The sequence below is a fragment of the Camelus ferus genome, chromosome 13 (genome assembly GCF_009834535.1).
Source record: "Camelus ferus isolate YT-003-E chromosome 13, BCGSAC_Cfer_1.0, whole genome shotgun sequence".
Lineage (NCBI taxonomy): Eukaryota > Metazoa > Chordata > Mammalia > Artiodactyla > Camelidae > Camelus > Camelus ferus.
Window position 1 is genome coordinate 29068144 of NC_045708.1, and position 22193 is coordinate 29090336.

General features: G+C 54.7%; 1 protein-coding gene across 8 annotated transcripts in view; it reads left to right on the forward strand.

Moving 5' to 3' along the window:
• Positions 1-22193, forward strand: part of KCNQ4 (potassium voltage-gated channel subfamily Q member 4) — a 53664-nt gene that overhangs the window by 24938 nt on the left and 6533 nt on the right. For 2 of the 8 annotated variants that reach the window (XM_032493951.1, XM_032493947.1), the window contains exons 2-12: positions 5247-5337; positions 5999-6125; positions 6351-6526; positions 7195-7320; positions 7732-7842; positions 8038-8133; positions 10564-10652; positions 12448-12609; positions 12981-13025; positions 19348-19568; positions 21270-21369. In XM_032493951.1, the coding sequence (XP_032349842.1) occupies positions 5247-5337; positions 5999-6125; positions 6351-6526; positions 7195-7320; positions 7732-7842; positions 8038-8133; positions 10564-10652; positions 12448-12609; positions 12981-13025; positions 19348-19568; positions 21270-21369 (1344 nt within the window). Of the gene's footprint in view, positions 1-5246; positions 5338-5998; positions 6126-6350; positions 6527-7194; positions 7321-7731; positions 7843-8037; positions 8134-10563; positions 10653-12447; positions 12610-12980; positions 13026-19347; positions 19609-21200; positions 21370-22193 lie in introns of all 8 variants that reach the window. The other 6 variants (XR_004324955.1, XM_032493948.1, XM_032493950.1 and 3 more) reach the window with 6 other exon arrangements.

Genomic DNA, 22193 nt, shown 5'->3' on the forward strand with positions numbered 1-22193 from the left:
TTTAAAGTGTACAATTCAGTGGCTTTTAGTGTATTCACAGAGTTGTACAGTCATCATTGTAAACCTCTCGGAGCCTGGTGACTGTGAGCCGTGGTGACTGTGGTCTGCTCTTATGGGGATGCTGGGAAGAGGGCTTGGGAATGTGCACATGGAGGGCTTCATGTAGCACCTGGCTAGTAGGAAGCCTTGGCCAACGGAGCAGTTATGGGGTCACACAGCAAATCGGGGTGAAGCTGATGTTGGCATGAGACCCTCCTCTTCAGCAGGGCTTTCCTCAACCCCCCTGCCCTGTGGCTGTTTCCCTGGCAGTAATTTGAGGAAGGCCATGGGGACAGGGGTATTGGGGTGGAGGGAAAAGGCAACGATAGCAGTTGTTTAAAAAGCCTTGAGTTGGTTAATAATTGAGTCAGCTGCCGTTACTCCCATTCACTAAGCCAGTGATTCTCAAAATGTGGTCCCTGGGGGAGCAGCATTAGAATCACCAGGATCTTTGTAGAGACGTATATTCTCAGGCCCTATTTCATAGTTACTGAATCAGATGCTCCAGGAATGGGGCCCAGAAATCAATAATTTAATAAGCCTGCCAGGTGATTCTGATGCCTGCTATAGTTTGAGAACCATGGAGTCAAGCAAACCATTCACCTATTCAGCCTTAATCTTGCTTCCCTCCTGAATGAATAGGATAGTCACAGAATGGGTGGGTGGGGGAGGAAGGCTTGCAATAAGTCTCACGATCAACCTCAGCCAGGGAGAGCCAGCCAGTTAGCTCCTACCTGTCCCAGCTCTGCCTGCTGGGCTGGGTAAGATGGAACACTGGCCCCAAGTTGCACCCAGGCAGGATGGGCAAAGGTGCTCCAGTAAGTGGCTGCCAGTCTGGCCTCTCTGCTAGGGCGATTGTAGAGGACCCAAGCCAGTCAGCTCCTGAGCACCATCTATACTTTGTAGATGGGGAAACTGAAGCCTCAGAGGGGGCCAGAGACCATCTTTAGACTGTCCTTATTTGTTGTATGAAGAAAGTCACGTGCTAGTTCTGGCAGACACTCCAGACCTCAGCTGTCCCTGTCTCCTCCATCCCTAGGCCCCAGATATGATCTCCCTTCTACTGTCCCCCGAGTGGGTGTCTGTGTAGGACCCCTCAGGAAGGCCAAGGCAGCTTGGGCCCCAGCTCTGCTATGGATTCACTGAGTAATCTTGAGCAAATCTGTCCCTCCCTGGGCCCCATTGCCTCATCTGGAAGATAGGGATAATTATTCAGCTGCCTGGAACACAAGATGCACTTTATCAGACAAAATATATCTGTTCAACTGTATTGAGCATCTGACCTCAGCCAGTGTATGAAGGCTGGGGGAGGTGAAGTTCAGGGTTTTTTAAAACAGTGTCTACCAAATGGAGCTGGTCAAGGTCAGAGACTTGCCTTCTCTTTCCTTCTCAGGAAGGATGCTCGGGACACTGACGGGTCAGGGATGGATGTGCTTAGAGCTTTGGGAGCCTCCTCAGTGGGCACAAACTGGGGAGTTTGGTGACATGATGTTTTGATGTTTGTTTAGGGTGAATTCTGCTGTTCCTTTACTCAGTCTATGAAAAAATAAATAAAGCAGAGTCAGGGGAGACAGGTTGGGGATGGGGCCATTCCTTTGGAGAAGGGGTGGTTGGGGAAGGCGTCTCCAAGGAAGTGATGTTTAGACAGAGATCTGGATGAGTAAGGGAGCAATAAATAGGCAGAGGAAACAGCAAAGCAAGTGCAAAGCCTGGAGATGCAAAAACTTCTGATGTTTTCTAGGAATGGAAGGGAGGTAGAATGGCTGGTGCACAGTGATGGAGGGGCTGGCGGGAAGCAGATCAAGTTCAAGGGCAGGGTGGGGCCGGATCTCACAGGGCCGTGCTGGACTCACTGAGGAATTTGACTGCCTCTCTCTAAGTGCGATGGGAAGTCAGGGGAGAGTTCTGAGGAGAGTCCTGGCTTCCGGCTTTGCATTTGTAGGAAGAATACGCTGATTGCTTTGAAGAGGGCAGTCATGGTTGGGCCAGGGTGGAGGCAGGGAGACCAGTCAAGGGCGAGATGATAGTGGTTAGTCTGTCCAGGGCTACATTCTGAAGTAGAGCCCACAGTAATTGCTAAAGGATGAGCCGTGGAGGGTGAGGGAAAGGAAGTGTCAGGGTAACTCTTAGACATTTGGCCTGAGCCCCTGGGTGGAGGGTGGTGCCCTTCCTGAGATGGGGAGACTGGAGAGGAGCAAGATTTGAGGGCAAATCGAGAGTTTGCTTTTGGACACGTTCGGTTTGAGAGGCCCCTGACATCCCAGAAGAGACGTTGATTGGGCCATTGGACTGGTGAGCTGGACTCTGGGGAGACGCTGCCACACCCTCACACCTGCGCAGTGGACGAGGCTATTGTGGTAAAGGGTAGGGGCAGGATTTAAAGTGTTTTATTCCCCCATTTGTATTTTTAAGGAAATGCACTTTAAAATTTATATTAGTTTGTTATTACTCAAGCAGCCCATGTTTATTTTTTTTTAATTAGGAAATGAAGATAAGCAAAAAACAAAACAAAAGCCAAATCACTCAGTTTTGCTCTGCTGACTCTTGTATGTATATAAAAAAATCTATATTTTTAGAATTGAAGTATAGTTGATGTACAATATTATATAAATCACAGGTGTACAATATAGTGATTCACAATTTTTAAAGGTTATTCTTCATTTATAGTTATTATAAAATATTGGCTATATTCCCCATGTTATACAATATATCCTTGTAGTTTATTTTACACATAATAGTTTGTACCTCTTAAACCCCTACCCACTCCCCTTCCCTAGTTTCTTTTCTATACCTGTGAGTCTGTTTCTTTTTGGTTATATTCACTAGTTTGCTGTATTTTTTAGGTTCCACATATAAGTGATATCATACAGTATTTGTCTTTCTCTGTCTGACTTATTTCACTTAGCATAATACCCTCCAAGTCCATCCATGTTGTTGCAAATGGCAAAGTTTCATATTTTTAATGGCTGAGTAATAGTCCATCTTGTATTTATACATCTTTTTCTATTCATCTGTTGATGGACACTTAGATTGCTTCCATATCTTAGCAATTGTAAATGATTCTCCTATGGACATTGGGGTGTATGTATCCTTTTGAGTTAGTGTTTTTGGTTTTTTGGATATATACTGAGGAGTGGAATTTGCTAGGTCATATGGTAGATCTATTTTTAGTTTTTTGAGGAAACTCCATACTGAAAAACATCTATATTTTAAAAGTTGAGATCACATTGTCCTTAAGGTTTTCTAATCTGCTTTTTTCACTTAGCTTACTGTGAAGTGGACATTTTATAGATGTGTCACTATTGACATGGAAAGAATAGCGTTGAGGAAAAAAAATTCTTGAAACACTCCGCAGGAAGCCCCAAACGTGACCCACTTACCTGAGGTTCTGAGTCAGCTGAGCCTTGGAACTAAAGGATTTCTGTCCAGGGCTGGGGTGAAGGTCCATCGAGATTTGGCAGCAACTCTTCCCAGAGGAGGGGCTGGATGAGACGCCCTCAGGAGGACCCTCCCGCCCCCGAGCCCTGTGTTAGCAGTAGTACCTATTTCCCCGGGATGCAGCCGCTGCCTTTTCTGTGGTTAATTATTGAACCCGAGGACCTGGTGCTCACCCCCACCTCTCTCTGTGCCTATGTCTTTGCTGACTCAGCTCTTGCCTGGAATTGGCCAAGGAGGCCTCCTCTTCACTCATTCATCCAAAACCCTTTACTGACATACTGACTACCTCCTCCACCCCGGGGCATGTGCTGGGCTGCAGCCCTATTCCTGCCCTCCAAGGAGGCCAGGAACCTCCGTCCGAGGAGCTGTAAATGGGCCAGGGTGGATCCCCGCCCTTTCCACGTCTTCCCTTCCATCAGCCCCCACTTTACTGATGACGAGAGACTGGCTCAGAGAAGGTAGGTGACTTTCCTAGGGTCACACACAGCAGGATGGGAATTTGAACCTGGATCTCTCAGACTCCGAGCTCATGCCCTGGCCACGAGGAAACATGAACACAAATGAAGCCATGTGGGCAGTGACTTGGGAGGCAAGCCCTGGGAGGGGGAGTTCTGAAGAGGGAACAGTGGGCAGGGGGCCTCCCAGAGCAGGAGCCCTGGTTTGAGGGGAGGGTGAGCAGTCTCGCCAGGCTTCACCGGTGAGGTGTTTCATGGAGAGTGCAGTGTCAGCAGTCCCAGGTGGGGACACTCTGGAAACACTTGGGGGAGGCTACAGGTCAGTTCACAAGGGATGCATTTCCAGAGAAGCCCATTCCCTCAGGAGTCTCTCCCCAGCCTGCTGTGTGTCCGGCACACCCCTATCAAAAGAAGAGCGCTTCGGGGCAGCCAGCCTCGTTTCCTTCACTGCATCTGCAGCCTGTGCCCCACATCCTGTCTTCCTCCACACACTCCCCACACCAGAGCTTCTCTCATCATGCCCTTTCCCCTCTTCCCATCCACTGGGAAGCTGGGAACCCTGGCTCTAAGCTCACTTCTATCCTGGACATACTGGGTGACCTTGGGTGAATCCCTTTCCCTCTCTGGGTCTTAGTTTCCTCATGTGTGCAGTTAGGGTGGAGGGAAGTGTTGGCTGAGTTGGATTCTAAAGTTCCTTCCATTTCTAAACGTCTGATTCTGGTTCTGTTTCTTAGCAACTTCCCACTGCCCTATGCGGAGATCCAGGCGTCCATAGCATGGCTCCCCGCTGCCTGGTGCCCCTCCCCACGCCCTCTCTCCTCTGCATCCTCCCGTCCCTCCCCATCTTCCCTGATCCCCTTTCCTTTCATAGCTGTCTCAGTATTTAATTCCATCAGAACCCACAAAGGCATAGGCAGTTGTTCTCATTCTGCAGATGAAGCCACACTTCTGCTGTCTTGGAATTCATAGGGAAGGGGGGCTCCTGGGTCCCTCCCTTGGCCAGCCCAAACAGACCTGCCACCCGCAGCCAAGTGACCACATCTGTGAGCTGCAGCCGCATCAAGGGCAACTGAGAGTGCTTGCTGTAAGGTGTCTGTGAGCTCAGCAGCTTGGAGCTCTGGGGCTTCTCCCTCTGGTGTCTGGCACAGAGTCACAGCTCCAGGGAACTCTGATTCTAATCCCACTTTCCAGATTATTCTGCCAAAACAATGCTTTCCTCCTCCTCTGACTCTGACTCTGCAGCCCTCTACCAGAGGCTCCTTGGCTGTCCTGTCTGTCCAGCAGCTAACCCTCTCCTCCATGCTGCTATTGCAGATTTTTGCTGGTCTTCAGCTGCCTGGTGCTGTCCGTGCTGTCCACTATCCAGGAGCACCAGGAATTTGCCAATGAATGTCTCCTCATCTTGGTGAGTGCTGGAGTCTGGGTCCAAGGGAGACTGGGGCAGCACCTCTGGGCTGAGGGTGAAGGTGGGGAGAAGTTTCTCATACTGTGACTCAGGGAGTGGCTTGCTGTGCTGTGTTCCCTGAGCTGGTGGCTGCCCCTCTCTGGGCTTCATCCCATGCTTTATGCAGGTGTTGGGAGAGTTCTTGCCTCTATGCCAGGGCTTATGATGGGCCCAGAGAAGAGAAGAGGAGGCCCACTCCTCACGACCAAAGCTGCTAACTACACCCCTGTTGTGATGGGGTTTTTTCCCCCTCAACAGAAGCACTTCAGAGGGGGACAGTGACTGACAACCAAACCACCCCTTATGTCACCTGGTCAGGGTTACAGACTTTGGGATGGCTGGGAGGGAGAGGGTGGGGCGAGAAGCAGGAAAACCTAGACAGCTAATGGGGATAGCAAGGGAGGACAGACTTGAGCTTTCAGTCTCTTTGGTAGACATGGGAGAAGACACCTGCCTTCTGGAATCCTCTTCAGGTCCATCCAGGTGTAAGGACCTCTGGGAGACGTGGTCTGAGGAAATCCTAAAACCCCTAATCCAGGGACTCTGGGCTGGGTGGGTGTTGTGTCATCTGGGCCCTGGTCCTGAGGTGTGGGGACCAGAACCCAGGCACCTGGGCCCACAGGAATTCGTGATGATCATCGTGTTTGGCCTGGAGTACATCATCCGCGTCTGGTCCGCCGGGTGCTGCTGCCGCTACCGAGGATGGCAGGGTCGCTTCCGCTTTGCCAGAAAACCCTTCTGTGTCATCGGTAATGGGCACATCACCCCGCCCACGCCTTACCCTCAAGCCCCAGGGCTAACAACCTCACCCCATCCCTGACCCGGACCGTGGCTGCTGACACAGACTCAACGGACATTTCCAATCCCTCCCATGGCCCCAGGAACCCCCCGACCTCGGGTCCAGGCGCCGGGTAGGTTGGCTCCCCGGCGCTGGCCGTGACCTTGCTCCTCCGCCCTTCCCCGCCCCCTTACAGACTTCATCGTGTTCGTGGCATCGGTGGCAGTCATCGCCGCGGGCACTCAGGGCAACATCTTTGCCACGTCTGCGTTGCGCAGCATGCGCTTCCTGCAGATCCTGCGCATGGTGCGCATGGACCGCCGCGGCGGCACCTGGAAGCTGTTGGGCTCAGTGGTCTACGCGCACAGCAAGGTGAGGCCGGGCCGGGGCGGGGCCGGGGCAGCCGAACAGGGAGGGCGGGGCCGAGCCGAGGGGAGAGGTGAGAGAGTGACGAGGGACCCAGTGCCCGGAGGCTGAAGGAGCTATCTCGGGGGTTGGGCAGGGGCGGGGTCTGGGGTTCTGGGCCAGGCCAGGAGGTGGGGCCTGAGGGGCAAGGGCTTGCGGGGCTCACTTGGAAGCTTCTGAGTTGGGGGTCTACGCTCACAACAAAGTGGGGAGCTGGGGCTGAGTCTGAGGGTGAGGATGGGGCGGGACAGGATGTGGGGCCGGATCGACGCTTGAAAGTGGGGCTTGGGTGGCAGGGCAAGGTGGGCTTGGGGGTGGAGAACTGAGCGTGGAACCTGGAGGGTCAAGGGCAGGGCCAGGGCGTGCTCTGAGATTTTGTGTTGGAGGGCGTGGCAGGTTAGGGAAGGCGGAACAGGGTCTCCTTGAAGGGAGTTGCTGGGAAAAGAAAAGCGGGCAGAGCCGCCGCCTGGGACCTCCGAGAGGTTGGGGTTCTCATCCCCTCCAGAACACCCCTCATAGGCCATTCTGGGAGCCTCCCACCTCCCCACCTGTGCTAGGTGGGCACAGCGTTCCCCATTTCCTCACCACCTCTGCCTCGGTGCTCCCTGTGGTCTCACGTGTTGCTGCCCCCGCAGGAGCTGATCACCGCCTGGTACATCGGGTTCCTGGTGCTCATCTTTGCCTCCTTCCTGGTCTATCTGGCCGAGAAGGACGCCAACTCCGACTTCTCCTCCTACGCCGACTCGCTCTGGTGGGGGACGGTGCGTGAGGGTCTGTGCAGGGCCGCCCTTCTCCCTGGGACCCTCCCTAGCATGATCATTGTGATCCTGACCCAGGGACCTGTCCCTGTCCTCTCACCTAGGGCTGGGAACCCTTGTGACCAGCTCCTGTGTTAGCTCCCCAGCTTGCCCCTGTGGACTAGCTTGTGTTCCCATCTAATTCCCCACTTCAAGTCCTTGTGACCTGTACCTCTCCCCTAACAACACGGGGGAGGAGGGATCCATCTATGCCTGTAACCAGCCCCTGTGACAAGTCCTTGTGACCAGTTCCTGTGGGGAACCATGGCGACCCCCCTCCCTCATGATCAGGCCCCCGCAGCCTGTGACCCCAACAAGTTCCAGTGGGTTGGCCCCCCATGACTGGCCCTATGGATAACCTGTTTGTGTCCCCAGATCACACTGACAACCATTGGGTACGGTGACAAGACACCGCACACGTGGCTGGGAAGGGTCCTGGCTGCTGGCTTTGCCTTACTAGGCATCTCCTTCTTTGCTTTGCCTGCAGTGAGTCCCCCTCTACTTAGGATGGCCCAGGCTGGGGGAGGGGGCCGTAGGGGCAAGGCTGGCCAAGCCCCAGTCCAGCATTTGCATGGGCGGGGAGGGGGGCACCTCAGATGGGCAGGGGCGGGGGCACCTTTGCTGCCTTTTGTTGTCCCCCCCCCAACCACCACATTCCCCCAACCATGCCTGTTGTCCTAGGGCATCCTTGGCTCCGGCTTTGCCCTGAAGGTGCAGGAGCAGCACCGGCAGAAGCACTTTGAGAAGCGGAGGATGCCAGCAGCCAACCTTATCCAGGTACAAGATACCCAAGAAGCCCTGGAACTGAACTGGTTTTCTGAGGAGCATTTAACAGGGGACCTGGCCTGATCTGACCTTGAAGGAGAACTCAGGGATGACCACCCTGAGAAACTGACACCTGGGCTGAGAGCTGGAGAATGACTAGGAGTTAATGAGGTGAAGAGGTGAAGGGGGAACATCCAAGGTATAGGAACAGCATGTACAAAGGCCCTGTGGTGAAAGGGAGCAGGGTGTGTTTGAGGAACTGGAAGGAAGCTAGAGAGGCTGGAAAAGAAAACTCAAGGAAGAGTGTACAGTGGAAGGGGTTGGAGAGGCAAGTGAGGCCCAGACCTGAGGGCCGCAGAGTCCTGATTTTAACATTTTCCTAAGAATACTTGAGGAACCACTGACAGGTAGGAAGCAGGAGGAAGGGGTGACATGATCAGATTTATGTTTTGAAAAGTGGTGAGTGGATTGGAGGGTGATCCAGGTGTCTGAGGAAACCAGATAAAAGGCTCTGGCAACAGTCTAGGTGAGGCAGGTGCTGGGTGACTTGGACTAGGGTAGCAACAGATGAGATGGAAAGAAACGGGCAGATTCTACGTATTTAGGAGGTGAAATTGGTGGCATCAGGAGTAGGGGCTTGCCCCACTGGATGGTGGATAACCCTACTCATTGGATGAGGACCAGATATGGGGCATGAAGAGTGTGAGTTTGGCTGGAGCAGGTAGAATCTGAGGGGCCTCTGAGACCCTGAGGGGGTGTTGAGGAGGCAGCTAGATATACTGGTGCACAGCTGAGGATAGGAATGTGCTGGACCTTGTGTGCAGAGGGCGATGAAGCCCCAGGTGTGGGTGCTTCCAGTGGAGGGAGGAAAGAGAGAGGGGAGAAGATGGCCCAGAGCTGGGCTTTTTGGAACCTTAGCATTTAGTGGCTGGGCAGGCCGAACTGAGCCAGCCAAGGATGCAGAAAAAAACGGGAGTGCATGGTCTCAGTTTCCCGTACAGTCTGAGGCATTCTGACTGGGGCCCGGGCTGAGGCGAGGACTGTGAGTTTTTGTGACTCTGGCACTCAGCCTCGGCTTCTCTCTAGTTAGGGCATGGCAAGAGAACCCCCTGCGGGAAATAGTTCGGGGAACACTGACACAGCCCACCTCAGCGTGCTCCCCCCTTGCCACCCTCTCACCCCCCAGCTCAGGTCTGATTCACCCTCCCTTATCTCTCCTCCCCAGGGTGGAACCCCCTCTTCATCTCTGCTATCTCCAGCCACCAGCCCAGCCTTTCCTCCTCAGCATCCCTTGGGGCACAATGGCCGCTGTCCCCTGGGAGCTGGTCTTCCGAGGGGCATTGTAGGGGCAGGCGGCTGGCACAGTCCGTGCAGAAAGACAGCTGGTATTGTGGTACCCATAATTAATGAGACAGCTCTGGCAGCTGCTCCCCAGCCCAAGCCAGGGGCCTAGGCAAGCAGGAAGTAAAAATATTCCTGTCTTGGGAAGGTGCCTGGCCAGTGAGGTCAGCATTGGGCAGTCCCTTAAGGACAAGAGGCATCCAAAGAAGGGCCCAGTTCTTCTTTGTCCTGCCCAGCACTTCCCACGCCTCCCTGTCCTCATTGATCGCCCAACTCACAGCCCCTACCTGGCTCTTCTCTTTACCTGGGAAGAGGGACAGTCCTTCCTCTTATCTGACCCTCATCCCTCCTGCTGCAGAGGAAACCCTGCAACTTCATGGATGCCGAGGGGTTGGTAGGTGATGCTCTTTCCTCCCCTCCTCCACCCCATGGGCAGTGACAGGCAGCTGGGAAGGATGGGGTGGGATTATCATTAGTAATAATAATTCATTTCGTCAGTATTTATTCCCCAAACATTTGCAGAACATGTGCCAGAGGATACAGTGCTGACCAAGACATAGCTTACAGTCTGAGAGAGACCATTAATCAAATCCCCAATGAAAAGACATTCATCAGCTGTGGTAACAGGCAATAACAGGAGTGTTTAACAGGGGAACTTTGTATTAAGTGCCTACTCTGTGCCATGCACCATTCTTGGCATTTAATATACATTCGTCCATTTAGTCCTCACAACACCCTGTTGGGTAATTAGAATTACGTCCATTTTACAGATGAGGAGCCTGAGGCTCTGCAGCTTCACTTACTTGTTCATATGAGTAGGCAGCAAAAGCTGGGATTGCAAACCCACTTCTGCCTGACAAAGCCCCAGCTCTTAACTCCCACACTGCAAGGCCCTGGCTCTGACTCTGATACGCTCATCACCTTGAGGAAATCATTTCTCTCCAGGCCTCCGTTTCCTTCTGGCCCTGCTGGCGGCTATAGAATTGGAACTGGCCTCTGCCTGAGAACTGGGTTCTTTTGGGGGCAGAGGGCTGGTGAGGGGCTGAGAGCCCTCCCTGATGCCTTGGCCCTCACACCTTTCCCCTTTCTCCCATCCACCAGGCTGCGTGGCGCCTGTACTCCACCGACACGAGCCGGGCCTACCTGACAGCCACCTGGTACTACTATGACAGCATCCTCCCGTCCTTCAGGTAGGCCTGGCTGTAGGGGGGAGGGGGGGTTGGTGGTAATGCCCCTTGAGGACAAATGGCTGGGACTCAGCCCTGGAGGGTGGGAAAGGGGTGACAGCTCCTATGGGAGCATCTGGGGCTGGCTCTGTAACCCATAGCCTGGAGTGCTCTCTCTGCCACTGTGCTATACCCAGGGAACTGGTGACACTGGACACAGGGCATGGGGAGGAGCCCCGCCCACTGGCTAAGCCCTGGGTCTGGGAGTGCTGGCAGTCTGCGTGGTCACCCAGATTTGATGCCACTCAGGGCAGTGGCCCAGCCAGCTCACTCCCCTCAGTCTGAGTTGGGAGCAGTGTTTGCCAGCCTGGAGTATTGCAGCTGGATAGAGAGAGCGGGGTGTGGGCAAGAACGTGTGGGCCAGGGTTGGGTGCAAGTGCCCACCCATCCCAGCATCCCCATCGTGAATATGTACCCGTGCCAGGAAGCAGCCTTAGGGCCCAAAGGTGGGTTCGCTCCACTGGCCCAGGCTGGGGTAAGACTGCATGGGGATGGGCCCACACCAGGGATTATTAACAGCGTCACCAAGATTTGTGTGGCCAAGTTCCTGGCCAGGCCCTGGGGCAGGGATGAAGACCTTGGAGAGTGACTCAGTCCTGCGGGCAGGCGGGCATCAAGAGCGGCGGGGTGAGGCTGCTGTGTTCAGCATTTCTGCCCGCGCCTTTTTTGCCTCATTTGTTCTCCAAGAGCAGCTGTTGCGTGATCCCACTCACCCCTACACCTGGCTGCCCCACTCCCTGCTCCTTCCCAGACCCTGGGGCTTCCCAGGGAAGGAGCAGGAGAGAAGGGGCTGGTGGGGGGGGGTGCTCCCAGAATCACACTGGTTCCCCTCGTCTCTCCACCTGGCAGAGGCAAGCTCCCACCTCACAGACAGGGATGGTGGTTAGATTAGAAGGAGTCATCCTTTCTAGAAGTAGACCTAAGGACTCAAGGCCAGGCCTGGAGGAGGTGGGCAGAGGCTAGTTTCTTAGAAATATGTGTGTGTGATAGGGAGGGACGATTTGGAGAGTGTCCTGGGTCCTCTGGTAAGATGGTCAGAGCTTGGTTTGAAAATTCTGGACCCAGAGGGGAGGGTATATAGCTCAGTGGTAGAGTACATGTTTAACATGCATGCAGTCCTGGGTTCAATCCCCAGTACCTCCATTAAAAATGAAATGAAATAGAATAGAAAATTCTGAGTCCTGCTCCCTGGACCTCAGTTTCCTCATCTGTACAATGGAAGGCAGAGAGGGAAGATATCCTCCTTGGGTTATGGAAACAGGAAATGGTCTGGAGAGTGAAGAAACTTAGTCTCCAAGAACCCAGCCGCAAAAGCGAATGCTGCAGGAGAAGGAAGCTGGGCTGCCACATTGAGTCTCCCTCCTCAGCCTCAGTTTCCCCCTAAAATCCAGTCAGATCTGGACGGTGAGGAGTTCAGGGCTGCCACTGGCCTCCAGGTGGGCACAGCTCCATGTCCAGGCGCTCGGCTTGCTGAGCAGAGAGTAAGCTGGATTTGAGTTCCCCCTGCCCTGGCGTGAGGGTGCCCATCCTGCACCGTCATACTTGGCATCCCTGAGAGTTCCCAGGAACTGAGTGTGTAGAAAGGGAGGGAGGAAGGCTAGTCTCCCACCCACACCCCTGCCTATGCAGGCCTAGGGTGTTTGCTGAGCATCTCCAGAGAGGCAGGGCCTGGCAGGGTCTGAGTCAGGAGCTCGGGGGCCCTGGGGTGAGGAGGTGGTGCCAGGGCTCTGCCTGCCGCTGACGGCGCCCTCTCCTGCAGAGAGCTGGCCCTCTTGTTTGAGCACGTGCAACGGGCCCGCAACGGGGGCCTACGGCCCCTGGAGGTGCGGCGGGCGCCAGTACCCGACGGAGCGCCCTCCCGTTACCCGCCCGTTGCCACCTGCCACCGGCCAGGCAGCGCCTCCTTCTGTCCTGGGGAAAGGTAGGGGCCCCCTGGGGCTGCCACCTCCTCTTGCTTCTCCTCCTCCTTTTCCATTCTTTGTCTCATCCTCTCTCAGACCTGCTTCCAGCCACTATGTGGGTGTCTGGGCCTGTTCTGGGGACTCCCAGGCCTTGTCATGAGGCCTGGACAATTGTCGTCGGATGGCTCTACAGGTACAGACTGAGAGTCTTTCTGGAGAGGCCAGAGTTGACTCACGTTTTGCCACATGGGGCTCCAAGGGTCTGAGTTGGGGAGAGGTCCACACCGTCCTTCCCCATCACCTCCTCCATTCATTCCATTGTCCTCTTTCTTTCTCTGTTTCCACGTCCCCCTCACTCTTCCATCCCTGCACCCCCATCCCTCCCGGGAAGCTGGAGAGAGGAGGAGGCCGCTGGCCACAGGTGCTTACGGCTCAGGTAATCGTGGGCACCAGATGGGTGTGAGGGCCCCTTCCCCAGCATGTTCCTCTAGAAGGGGCTTGACACTGAACTTGCCTCTTGGGAACGAGATGCCAGCTGGAAAGAGAGCTCTGTGACTAAGAACTGCTGTAGGGCCTATGTAAACTCAGCCAATGACTAATGCTCTTGTCTTGTGCAACCCTTGTCTGCAGCTTTGCTAATCCCAGAGGGTCCTCCTGGGATTCTCCCACAATGCCTTTCTTCCTTATGGAGGGACATTTTGCTGTTCCAACAGTCTCTTTCCCCTTGATCTGCCTCAGTTTTTGCATCTTGAAAGAAGAACAAAGAAAGAACAATGCTTACCCCCATGTAAATATTCATAAATAATGGAATTTCAGGTATATTTGGATAAAGAAGCCCACTAACTCACAGTATGGAAAAGCAGCTACTCCTGTAGATGTGTAACTTTGAGATCAAGGATTCAAATTGCCCTTCAGTCATACCCTGTTCACTACCAGTCTGTTTGTTTTGTCTCATCTTTACATATCATCCCTGAATCAGCCAAGTGGACATATGGGCCTTGAGCCTCAGGTGTGATTCTGAGGCCCAGGCTCAGAATAAGGGAGAGGAGAAGAGGTGAACCACTCGGGGCTCAGAAGGAGGAGGTGCAGTGGAAGCTTGCCTCTGCTGCCTGATGCTGTGTGTCCTTGAGAAAGTCATCAGGTCACTCTGAGCCTCCGGGTTCTGGGCAGAAAATCAGCAACAGTTAGGCTGATCAGGGGCTCTGGGTTCTCTGGGTTTCTCAGCTGAAAAGGCCTGGGGAACAGGGAGGAGGGGGGTCTGGTGCAGAGGATGCTGGGAGCAGAATTCCTTTTCAGGTCTCAGGGAGGGCCAGGGGCTGAACAGGAAGTGGATAGAGAGGGAGGGCCCTTCTAGGTCTCTGGGGGGAGGGGAAGCATATTTGGTCAGGCCAGGCTAGGAGCTCCCTGGAAGAGAGTCCACAGTGGAGCCCCTACTTGTATTCTTTGTCACTACCTGAAGGTCCTACAGTGTTGTCTCCATCCCTCCCCAACCAGGGCTTACAGGTAGAAACCCAAAAGTTTTGGCTTTTGAGCAACCTTGCCCAGGGCCTGAGCCAGGGCTCTCTGTAGCTTCAGTTCCCTCTGGTTTCACTTTACCTGAGTAAGGGAGTTCTGGGAGTGGAGATTATCCTGGACCCCAGCACCTGTACCACCCCTCACAGTGGCTCTGGGTCTCTGGACTCCTGAAAGCCTAGGAACAGATGACCGCTGAGGACTTGGCCATCACTAACTCCCAGCCTTGTGTCTGTCTGCCCTGCAGTGTCTGTGTGGCTGGGCTCATGGTGATGGTGGTGGAGTGTCCCTTCTTCCCAGGCATCCCAGGGGCCTGAGCTGTGATTTCTAGGCGATCAGGCACCAAGCTCAGGCCAAATGGCCATATCCTTAATCTCTGCTGTGTGAGCCCCATGGGGTGGGTGTCCAAGACAGGATCCCCCCACAAAACACACACACACACACACACACACACACACTCATACACACACCTGGTTGGCCACACAGTGAGTATCCTTGTAGATGGACTAAGGTTGAGCACATTCCCAGGACTGCAAGGAGCAGGACTTCCTGAAGGATGGCATTGGGGCCAGCACCTCCTCTCTTTGGGGTTTTTGTGATGAGTGATAAGATAGTGGTTCTCAAAGCATGGTCCACTGACTTCCTGCATCAGCATCCCATGGGACGTTTGTTCAACATGCAGATACCTGGACCTCTCCCCAAGCCCATGGAATGAGAATCTGGAGAAGGGGCAAAGAATACTGCATGTTTAACATGCTCCCCAGGAGATCCTTATGCAAAGCTTGAGAACCTCTGTATTCTGGGCACGTGGGCTGGAGGATGATTTACGTGTGTGTGTTAGGGGGGTCCTTCTCTCCCACCAGCCACAGGAGGCCGGCCCCATCCTGGCAGCTCCCCAGGCTCTGCCCACTTGCCTCCTTCCCACTAACCTCTGTTTGTGTCTTGTTCTCAACTTTCCAGCCAGATGTTTAGTAATAAACGGAGTTTCTTTCGGATCCACGCCAGCTGGAGACCGAGGTACCCCCTCACCTGCTCCTCCTGTCCCCACTCCTCCTTGCCCCACCCAGTTTGGGGGCTGGAGAGGGGGACAGAAGGAGCCAAGGACAAGGTGCATGTGCCTGCCGCCTGCCGTCTGCCTTGGGGCCCTGAGGAGCCCCTCATCTTTCTGGGGATGCCTCTGCTAGGTCTGGGGTCATGGGCCTGGTGTCCAGTCTGCCAGGAGGGACACCTACAGGAGCCTTGGGCTCTGCTGCTGACCTCTCCCTGCGTGATCTTGGCCAAATTGCTTCCTTTCTCTGGACCTCAGTTTCCCATCTGTGGAATGGGCAGATTGAACTAGAGGCTCTCTGAGGGTCCTCCCCACTCTGACTTTGGCCAGGCCTTAGGTTTAGCTTCCTGGCTCCCCACTGCGCACTGGGACCTAGCAGATGCCCGAAGGAGCTGGGATTGGTGCCTCCTTTACTAACTCCGGGACCCAGTTCTTTTAGCTGCATCACCCCTATGTTCCTTGGTAACTGCCCTGGGCCAGGCCCTCAGTAGGTACACAGTGGTAAATAAAATATGGTGCCTAGAGACGTGCAAAGAGCAACTGCTATTCGATGTGATGAGCACAACTCAAGGAGGAAGCAGAGGGGCCGTGGAGCTTGGGGCAGGCATGTCACCCAGAGGGCGCCCCCAGAGGTGTGGCCAAAAGATGCAGTGCACACCAAGGTAAGGACGTGAGAGAGGGCACAGCGGTGGCAAAGAGCAGGCAGCCCAGCGTGGCCAGATCTGAGAGCGGGAGGTCGGGAGCTGAGGCTGGGTCATGAAGAACCCAAAAGCCCCTAGTGAGCTTTATCCTGCTGGAACTGCCTGGCAGCTCGGGCTCACGGAGTCCTGGGTTTCCCAAAGTGCCTTGGGAGCCTTGTGGATCGGGGAGCCCATGAGGAAGACATGGGTGACAGAGCTCCTGGCTGCTCTCCCAAGAAGAAACCACTGTTTCTTAGAAACGTGGGTTCTGGATCTAAATGTGGCGAGGGGACCTTGGGCATAAGCCCTCTGTGCCTCCGTTTCCCCAGGTGTAAAATGCAGAGGATAATAGGATCTGCTTCCGCTCAAACTGTGCCTGGCTCAGAGGAGGTGCTGTACAAACGCTAGCCTCATGCAGTTTGATGTGTTATGATATGCACTTGGAAACCATGGCTGTAGGACACAGGAACACGCTGAGGGCTAAAGCCGAGGTGTCTCTGGGTCAGATCTGTCCCTTTGCAAGATTCCTTTGGCTGTGTTGGCATCGGGGGGCAGGAAGGGCAAGGTCAGGGCAGAGAGGCCAGCGATGCAGCTGTTCCTGCAGTTCTGAAGAGAGGGGCTGTATGCAGGGGTAGGGTAGGCTGCCTCTGGTCCCCCATGAGCTTGGCTTTTGGCAGGCCGATGGAGTCCTTACAGAAATCCCTGTGGAAGTTGAGCCGGGGTGGGGTTGGGTCCAGCAGGGCAGTCAGAGGGCAGTTTGTGCCCCGAGCTCGCCCTCTCCAACAGGGCAGCCCCAGTCAAGCCCATATATCCGATCCCTGATTGGAAAATTCTTTGTTGTTGGGGGCTGTCACATGCACTGTTCAGCATGTTTAGCTGCATCCCTGGCCTCTACCTAGATGCTAGGAGCACCCCTCAGTGTGACAACCAAAACTGTTTCTAGCCAAATGTCCCCTAGAGAACAAAATAGCCTGCAGCTGAGAACCAATCCTGGTAGCTTGCCCCAGAGAAAGAACACAGTCTCTGAAGTCAGAGCAAACTGGGTTCCAGTCCTTGCTCCCTCTCGAGGAGCTCTATGACCTTGGAAGCTGTGTCCACGTCTATAAAATAGGGGTGGTGACTATAGAACCTGCCACGTGAAGTGTCTGAGAACACCGAAAGGGCTCAGGCAGTCAGGTGGAATCTTGTGTGTTCCAAGGAGCTTGGGAGGGGAAGAAGCTCTTTCGATGTCCACTGTGTGTCAGGTTTCTTTCCATTTTCGTTGAGCTTTTAGGCTCCAGAGAGGCTGATGTAAGCCATTTTCTGGGCCCTGCCCAGGGAGCTGGAATCCAGGGCCACCCCTGGGAAAACAGTGCCTTCTTACCCTGAAGAGGAGCGCAGGGTCTCTGGTTGGTCAGAAAGATACAGAACCCCACAAACCAGGCTGGAAGCTTCATCAACCATCACCGAATCAGAGCTGGAGAGGGACCTTTCAAGGCCTCTAGTGCAAGCCCCCAGACCCCTGCCTTCATAAGCCCTGCTGAGTGCAAGCTCAGTCTTGCTTGCACACTTCTTGTGACAGGGAGGTCATCCCCTTCCCCCCGAACACCATTGGAGTGACGTGCAGGGCACAGAGATCCAGAGTTCCTTGCCCTTGGCTGAGTGTCAGGTCCCTTTCCACCCGTCTCTTCCTCTGCCCCTTGGAGGAGTGGAGGACAGAAAGAGGGGTTGCACGGACCGGTTGGGGTGGGGGGTGCTTGCCCGCATGAGGAGAGCCTGAAGGAACAGCTTTGCAGAGGAAAGTTTGGGAGAGCCAACCTCAAACTTTGGTTGGAATATTTGGGATGTGTGGAGGGGATCCTGGGCCAGCAAACAGCATGCTGGATTGTGGGGGCCACCCCATCCTTCCCTTCTGATATCCTCAAGGGACCCATCCTCGACTATAACCTCTCTCCTCTGGGCAGAGGTCCCTACCCCTGAGGATGGCCCTACATCCCAGGTTCCTTCCCAAAGGCACCTTCCAAAGGTGCCCCTGGTTTCAAGATCTCCCTTACCTCAGCACCTTGGCCCTATACCCTGTCCCCCATGCCCTGGGCATGGAGGACCCTGGCTCCCACTCTGCCCTGAAACCAGAATCTGTCCTCTGATCAGCCCCTGATCTGAAAGTCCCTGAGACTAGGTGACACAGTCTCTTTCCTCAGCCCTGCCCCACCTCAGGCCTCCTCCAAGACTGGCTGGTGCTCTCCTGAACCAGGGCCCTGGATATTTGGGGCGCAAGGGCCCCAAAGCTGTCTGAAGGGGGCCCTTCAAGTGGCAGGTCACAGCAGGGAGGCAGCAGGGACACCACGGGGCACGGGATGGGGATGTTTGCATAGGTCCTATTCAAACAGCGATAACATGGTCCTTGAACCTCTTGGACACAGAGTTACTCTACCAGGTACTGGTTAAGCAGGGCCTGTCCTGGGGAACCTGAGGCGTCCCCTCACCTGTCTTCCTCCAAGATTTGGGGGATGGGAGGGGAGTTGGGGTGTGGGAAGGGAAGTCTGAAAGCACACACAGACATGCACACGTGTGTTCACATGCACACAGACTTCTGTAGGTGCTGTTGAACTGTGGACTCAGGAGGCAGTAGAGAGGTCACATGGACAGGACGTCAGTCCAGATGGGCAGAGCTTAGGCGGGGAGACCACAGAAGAACAGGTTACAGATCTTCACTGAGAGGGTAGGCACCAGGCCTGGCCTGGGCATACATGTGGGCCCTGCAGCTACACTCACACGGCCAAGACCCCCAGCAGGCCGGTACACTGCACACCTCCAGCGTGCACAGCATTTACACTGAAGTCTGAGTGACGGAGACCTTTGGAATTTTGCAGTCCACTGGCTATGCAACTGTACCAGGTCCTAAAGCCCTGACCTGACCAGTGTGGGGTCAGATAGCTCCAGTAGTCAGCCAAGGAGGAAAATATTAATCAACACATGTACAGACATGCCAACATATGTATACACGCTGGCACCTGTGTGATGCAAGCACACACATATACACACGCACACACCCTCAACTCCATACAGCCCGCCCCTGTGTACAGGGAGGAGCTGGGGATTACCTCAGTGTGCACGGCCAAGGGAGATGCTCCATCCCTCAGTAGCCTGTCTGTGCCCAAAGGGGTCACCACCTCCACCCACCCACCCACCTGGGCCTGGCTTAACTCCCCTGTCCTCCTGTCTGTCTCTGATTCCCTTCTTGGGTTTCTGTCACTCCTTCCACTCTGACATCTGTCTCCTGTGCACCCCTTATCTGTCTGGGCAATGGGGGGTGGGAGGTGGGGGTGGATCGGAGAGCTATTCAGACTGGCTCTGGATCAACTCATAGGAGTCAGGGCCCCCCTTATCACACCATTGTCCTATCCCAGGAAGTCTCCCCTTGGTGGAGAATCAGCCCCAGTAGCCACCCCCAAGTATTAAGTCAGCTGTGTCCCCACTCATACCCGCCCCCAGCCCTGGCTAACTTGGCTCTCCCCCTGCCCACCCTGCCCTGCCAGCAGCCGGATGGGCATCAAAGACCGCATCCGCATGGGCAGCTCCCAGCGGCGGACAGGCCCCTCCAAGCAGCACCTGGCACCTCCACAGATGCCCACTTCCCCGAGCAGCGAGCAGGTGGGTGAGGCCAGTAGCCCCACCAAGGTGCAGAAGAGCTGGAGCTTCAACGACCGCACCCGCTTCCGGGCCTCTCTGCGACTCAAACCCCGCACCTCTGCGGAGGGTGAGCATGTCTGCGGCCAGGACCCGCTGAGGGTGGCAGGGTGAGGAGTCTGAGCTTGGGGTAGAAACACTTGGTTCTAGTCCCAGCTCTGCAACAGACTGACCATCTTTGGGCACCAGTCTTCTGATTTGTAAAATGGGGGTCATAATACCTGCTTGGCTGGTCTCCAGCCTGAGAATCAAAGGAAAATGGAGAGGCAGCATTTGGTAGTGGATAAGAGCACAGGCCTTGGAGCCAGGCTGCCTGGGTTTGAATCCTAGCTTTGTCACTTATCTGAGGCAGGTAACCTAATGTCCCTGGGCCTCATTCTCCTCCTCTGTAAAATGGAGCCAATAATCATATTGACTTCAGAGGATTGTTGTGAAGATTAAATGAGGTTATCCACAGAAGGTGAATAGAAGAGTTTTGGGATATAGTAAATGCTCCACAAAAGCTAGCAGCCTTACACACATGCTCTGGAAGGAGCAGGAGGCCATCTTTGCTGAACTGAGCCCTGACTGTGAGCAGCCCCACATGGGATTATCTCCTTCACTTCTCTCAATGAACCTGGGAAGTGGGGTCTGTTTCTTGCCCCATTTTACGGATGTGGACACTGAGATCTCTCAGCTAGTAAGTGGCAGAGCTGCTATCCTCACCCAGGTCTAGCCCATGCTTCCCACCTTGTGCCTCTTTGCCTGCCCAGCCTGTGAATAGGAGGCTGTGGATCTGGTGAGGGTTGCTTTTAACTAGTTGGAGAGGTCACTTTTTTGAGCTCTAGCTCTGCTCCTGACTTGCACAGTGACCTAGATAAGACACTTCCCCTTTCTAGGCCTCAGTGTCCTCTTCTGGAAAACAAGAGAGTTGGAGCAAGTCCCCAGAAAGGCTTCTCCCAGCTTTGACATGCTTCAGGCCCCTGGGTGGGAAAAGGAGGGGGTGGTTGGACAAGGATGGAGGTTGGGGACAGGAAGCCTTGGAGGGAGGGGACCCAGCCATGCTGCCTCTGTCTGTGCTGTATCAGCCCCCAAGATGCTGCTGGCAGACAACTCAGACAGCCTTTCCTGGAAAGTTACAGAATCCCCACAAACCGGTCTTTGGGAGGTGCTGACCCAGGGGCGCCTGGGCATGGCTAGTGCCCAGGGCCTCATCTGCCCTGCCAAGAAGCTGCCTGGCCCCTTGTCCCCTCCTGCCCCTGTGACGCCAGGATAGCATCACTTCTCCGTGCAGCCTCAGAGAAGCCATTTCTCTCACCCCGGGGGAGAATGACTTGCTCTGGGGGCTTCCCCAGTAGCAGAGCTGGGCGTGGGAACCTGCCCTTTGCTTCCCTCTCCGGTGAAGGACAAGGCTCTGTGTGTGATTATGTGCAGAGGCCTTGAGCCCCTTGTCTCTGGGGCTCACTGTCCTGCGTAGTGGGACTGGTGGGACGTCCTCCAGGGCTATGTGCTGTTTGCCAGGGGCCAGACCAGATGTGCCCTAAAGTAGTTCCTACTTACTGGCCACCAGGCAGATGTTTATACAGGGCAGATGGCATGCAACGAACCGAGGTTTCTCACCCTGGGTAGGGCAGCCAGAGGGCTAGGAACCTGATCTGCCTTGTGCCCCCAGGAAGGTTCTGGGCTCTTCCTGGAACTCTGTAACCCTCTCCGTCCCTCTAAGGGTGGTGGTAGGGGTTGAGAGTGGCCACTTCTGCTGCCACCACCGGGCTCCCTACCTCCGACTTTTCAGAGGGCCCCTCGGAGGAAGTGGCAGAGGAGAAGAGCTACCAGTGTGAACTCACAGTGGACGACGTCATGCCCGCGGTGAAGACGGTCATCCGCTCCGTCAGGTGAGACTGAGGCTGGAGGTGGGCCACCCACTTCTGCTCCCCATCTGGGGCCTGCCCTCCTGGCCAAGCCTGGCCTGGCTCCCCGCATGCCAGCTGCTGTCTGCCTGGCACCCTCGGCGGTGCTGGCTGGGGGAGCCCTGGGGAGTGAGTGGGGTGGGGAGGTGTCATATGGCCCCCAGCAGGGTTTGTGCAGACTTATTGCATCTGGAGTGCAGTGAATGTGGCTGCCCATCACGGTCCCTCTGCTCACACCCGCAGTGTCCTCTCTGCTTCTCTCCCCTTCCTCTCTTTCACTTCGTGTCAGGAGCTCTTTATTTCTCTCTCCCTAGCTGTGTATCAGCATCTGCCTGTTTCTGCCTGGGTCTCTGTCTCATGCGCAGTTTCCTTCCATCTCTGTGTCTCACTCTCACCCTCCGCTGGCCTCTGTGACTCACACTTTCTTTCCTTGGGTGTCCTGACCTCAGCCTGTCTATTTCCCCTAGGACTTCCTCTAGAATAGTACTTTTCAAACCACAGGTCACAATAGTTTGAAATCAACTTAGTGAAATCAATTTAGTGGGCCATGGTCAGCATTAAAAAAAAAAAGAAGAATAGAAAATATCAGAGGGCATCTCTCATAGTAAGGAGAAATGATGTTTATGAAACTTCTATTTCAGTTGGGTGTGTGTACTGTTTCTGATATAAAATGTATTTTTAATGGTGGGTCTTGGTCCAAAAATTTGAAAGCCCTTGCCCTATTGGCTCTACTGGATGTCCCCCTGCCTTGACAATTTAGGGGGGACCAGGGTCTCCTGAGTCATTTAGCCTCAGCAGCCATGGATCTG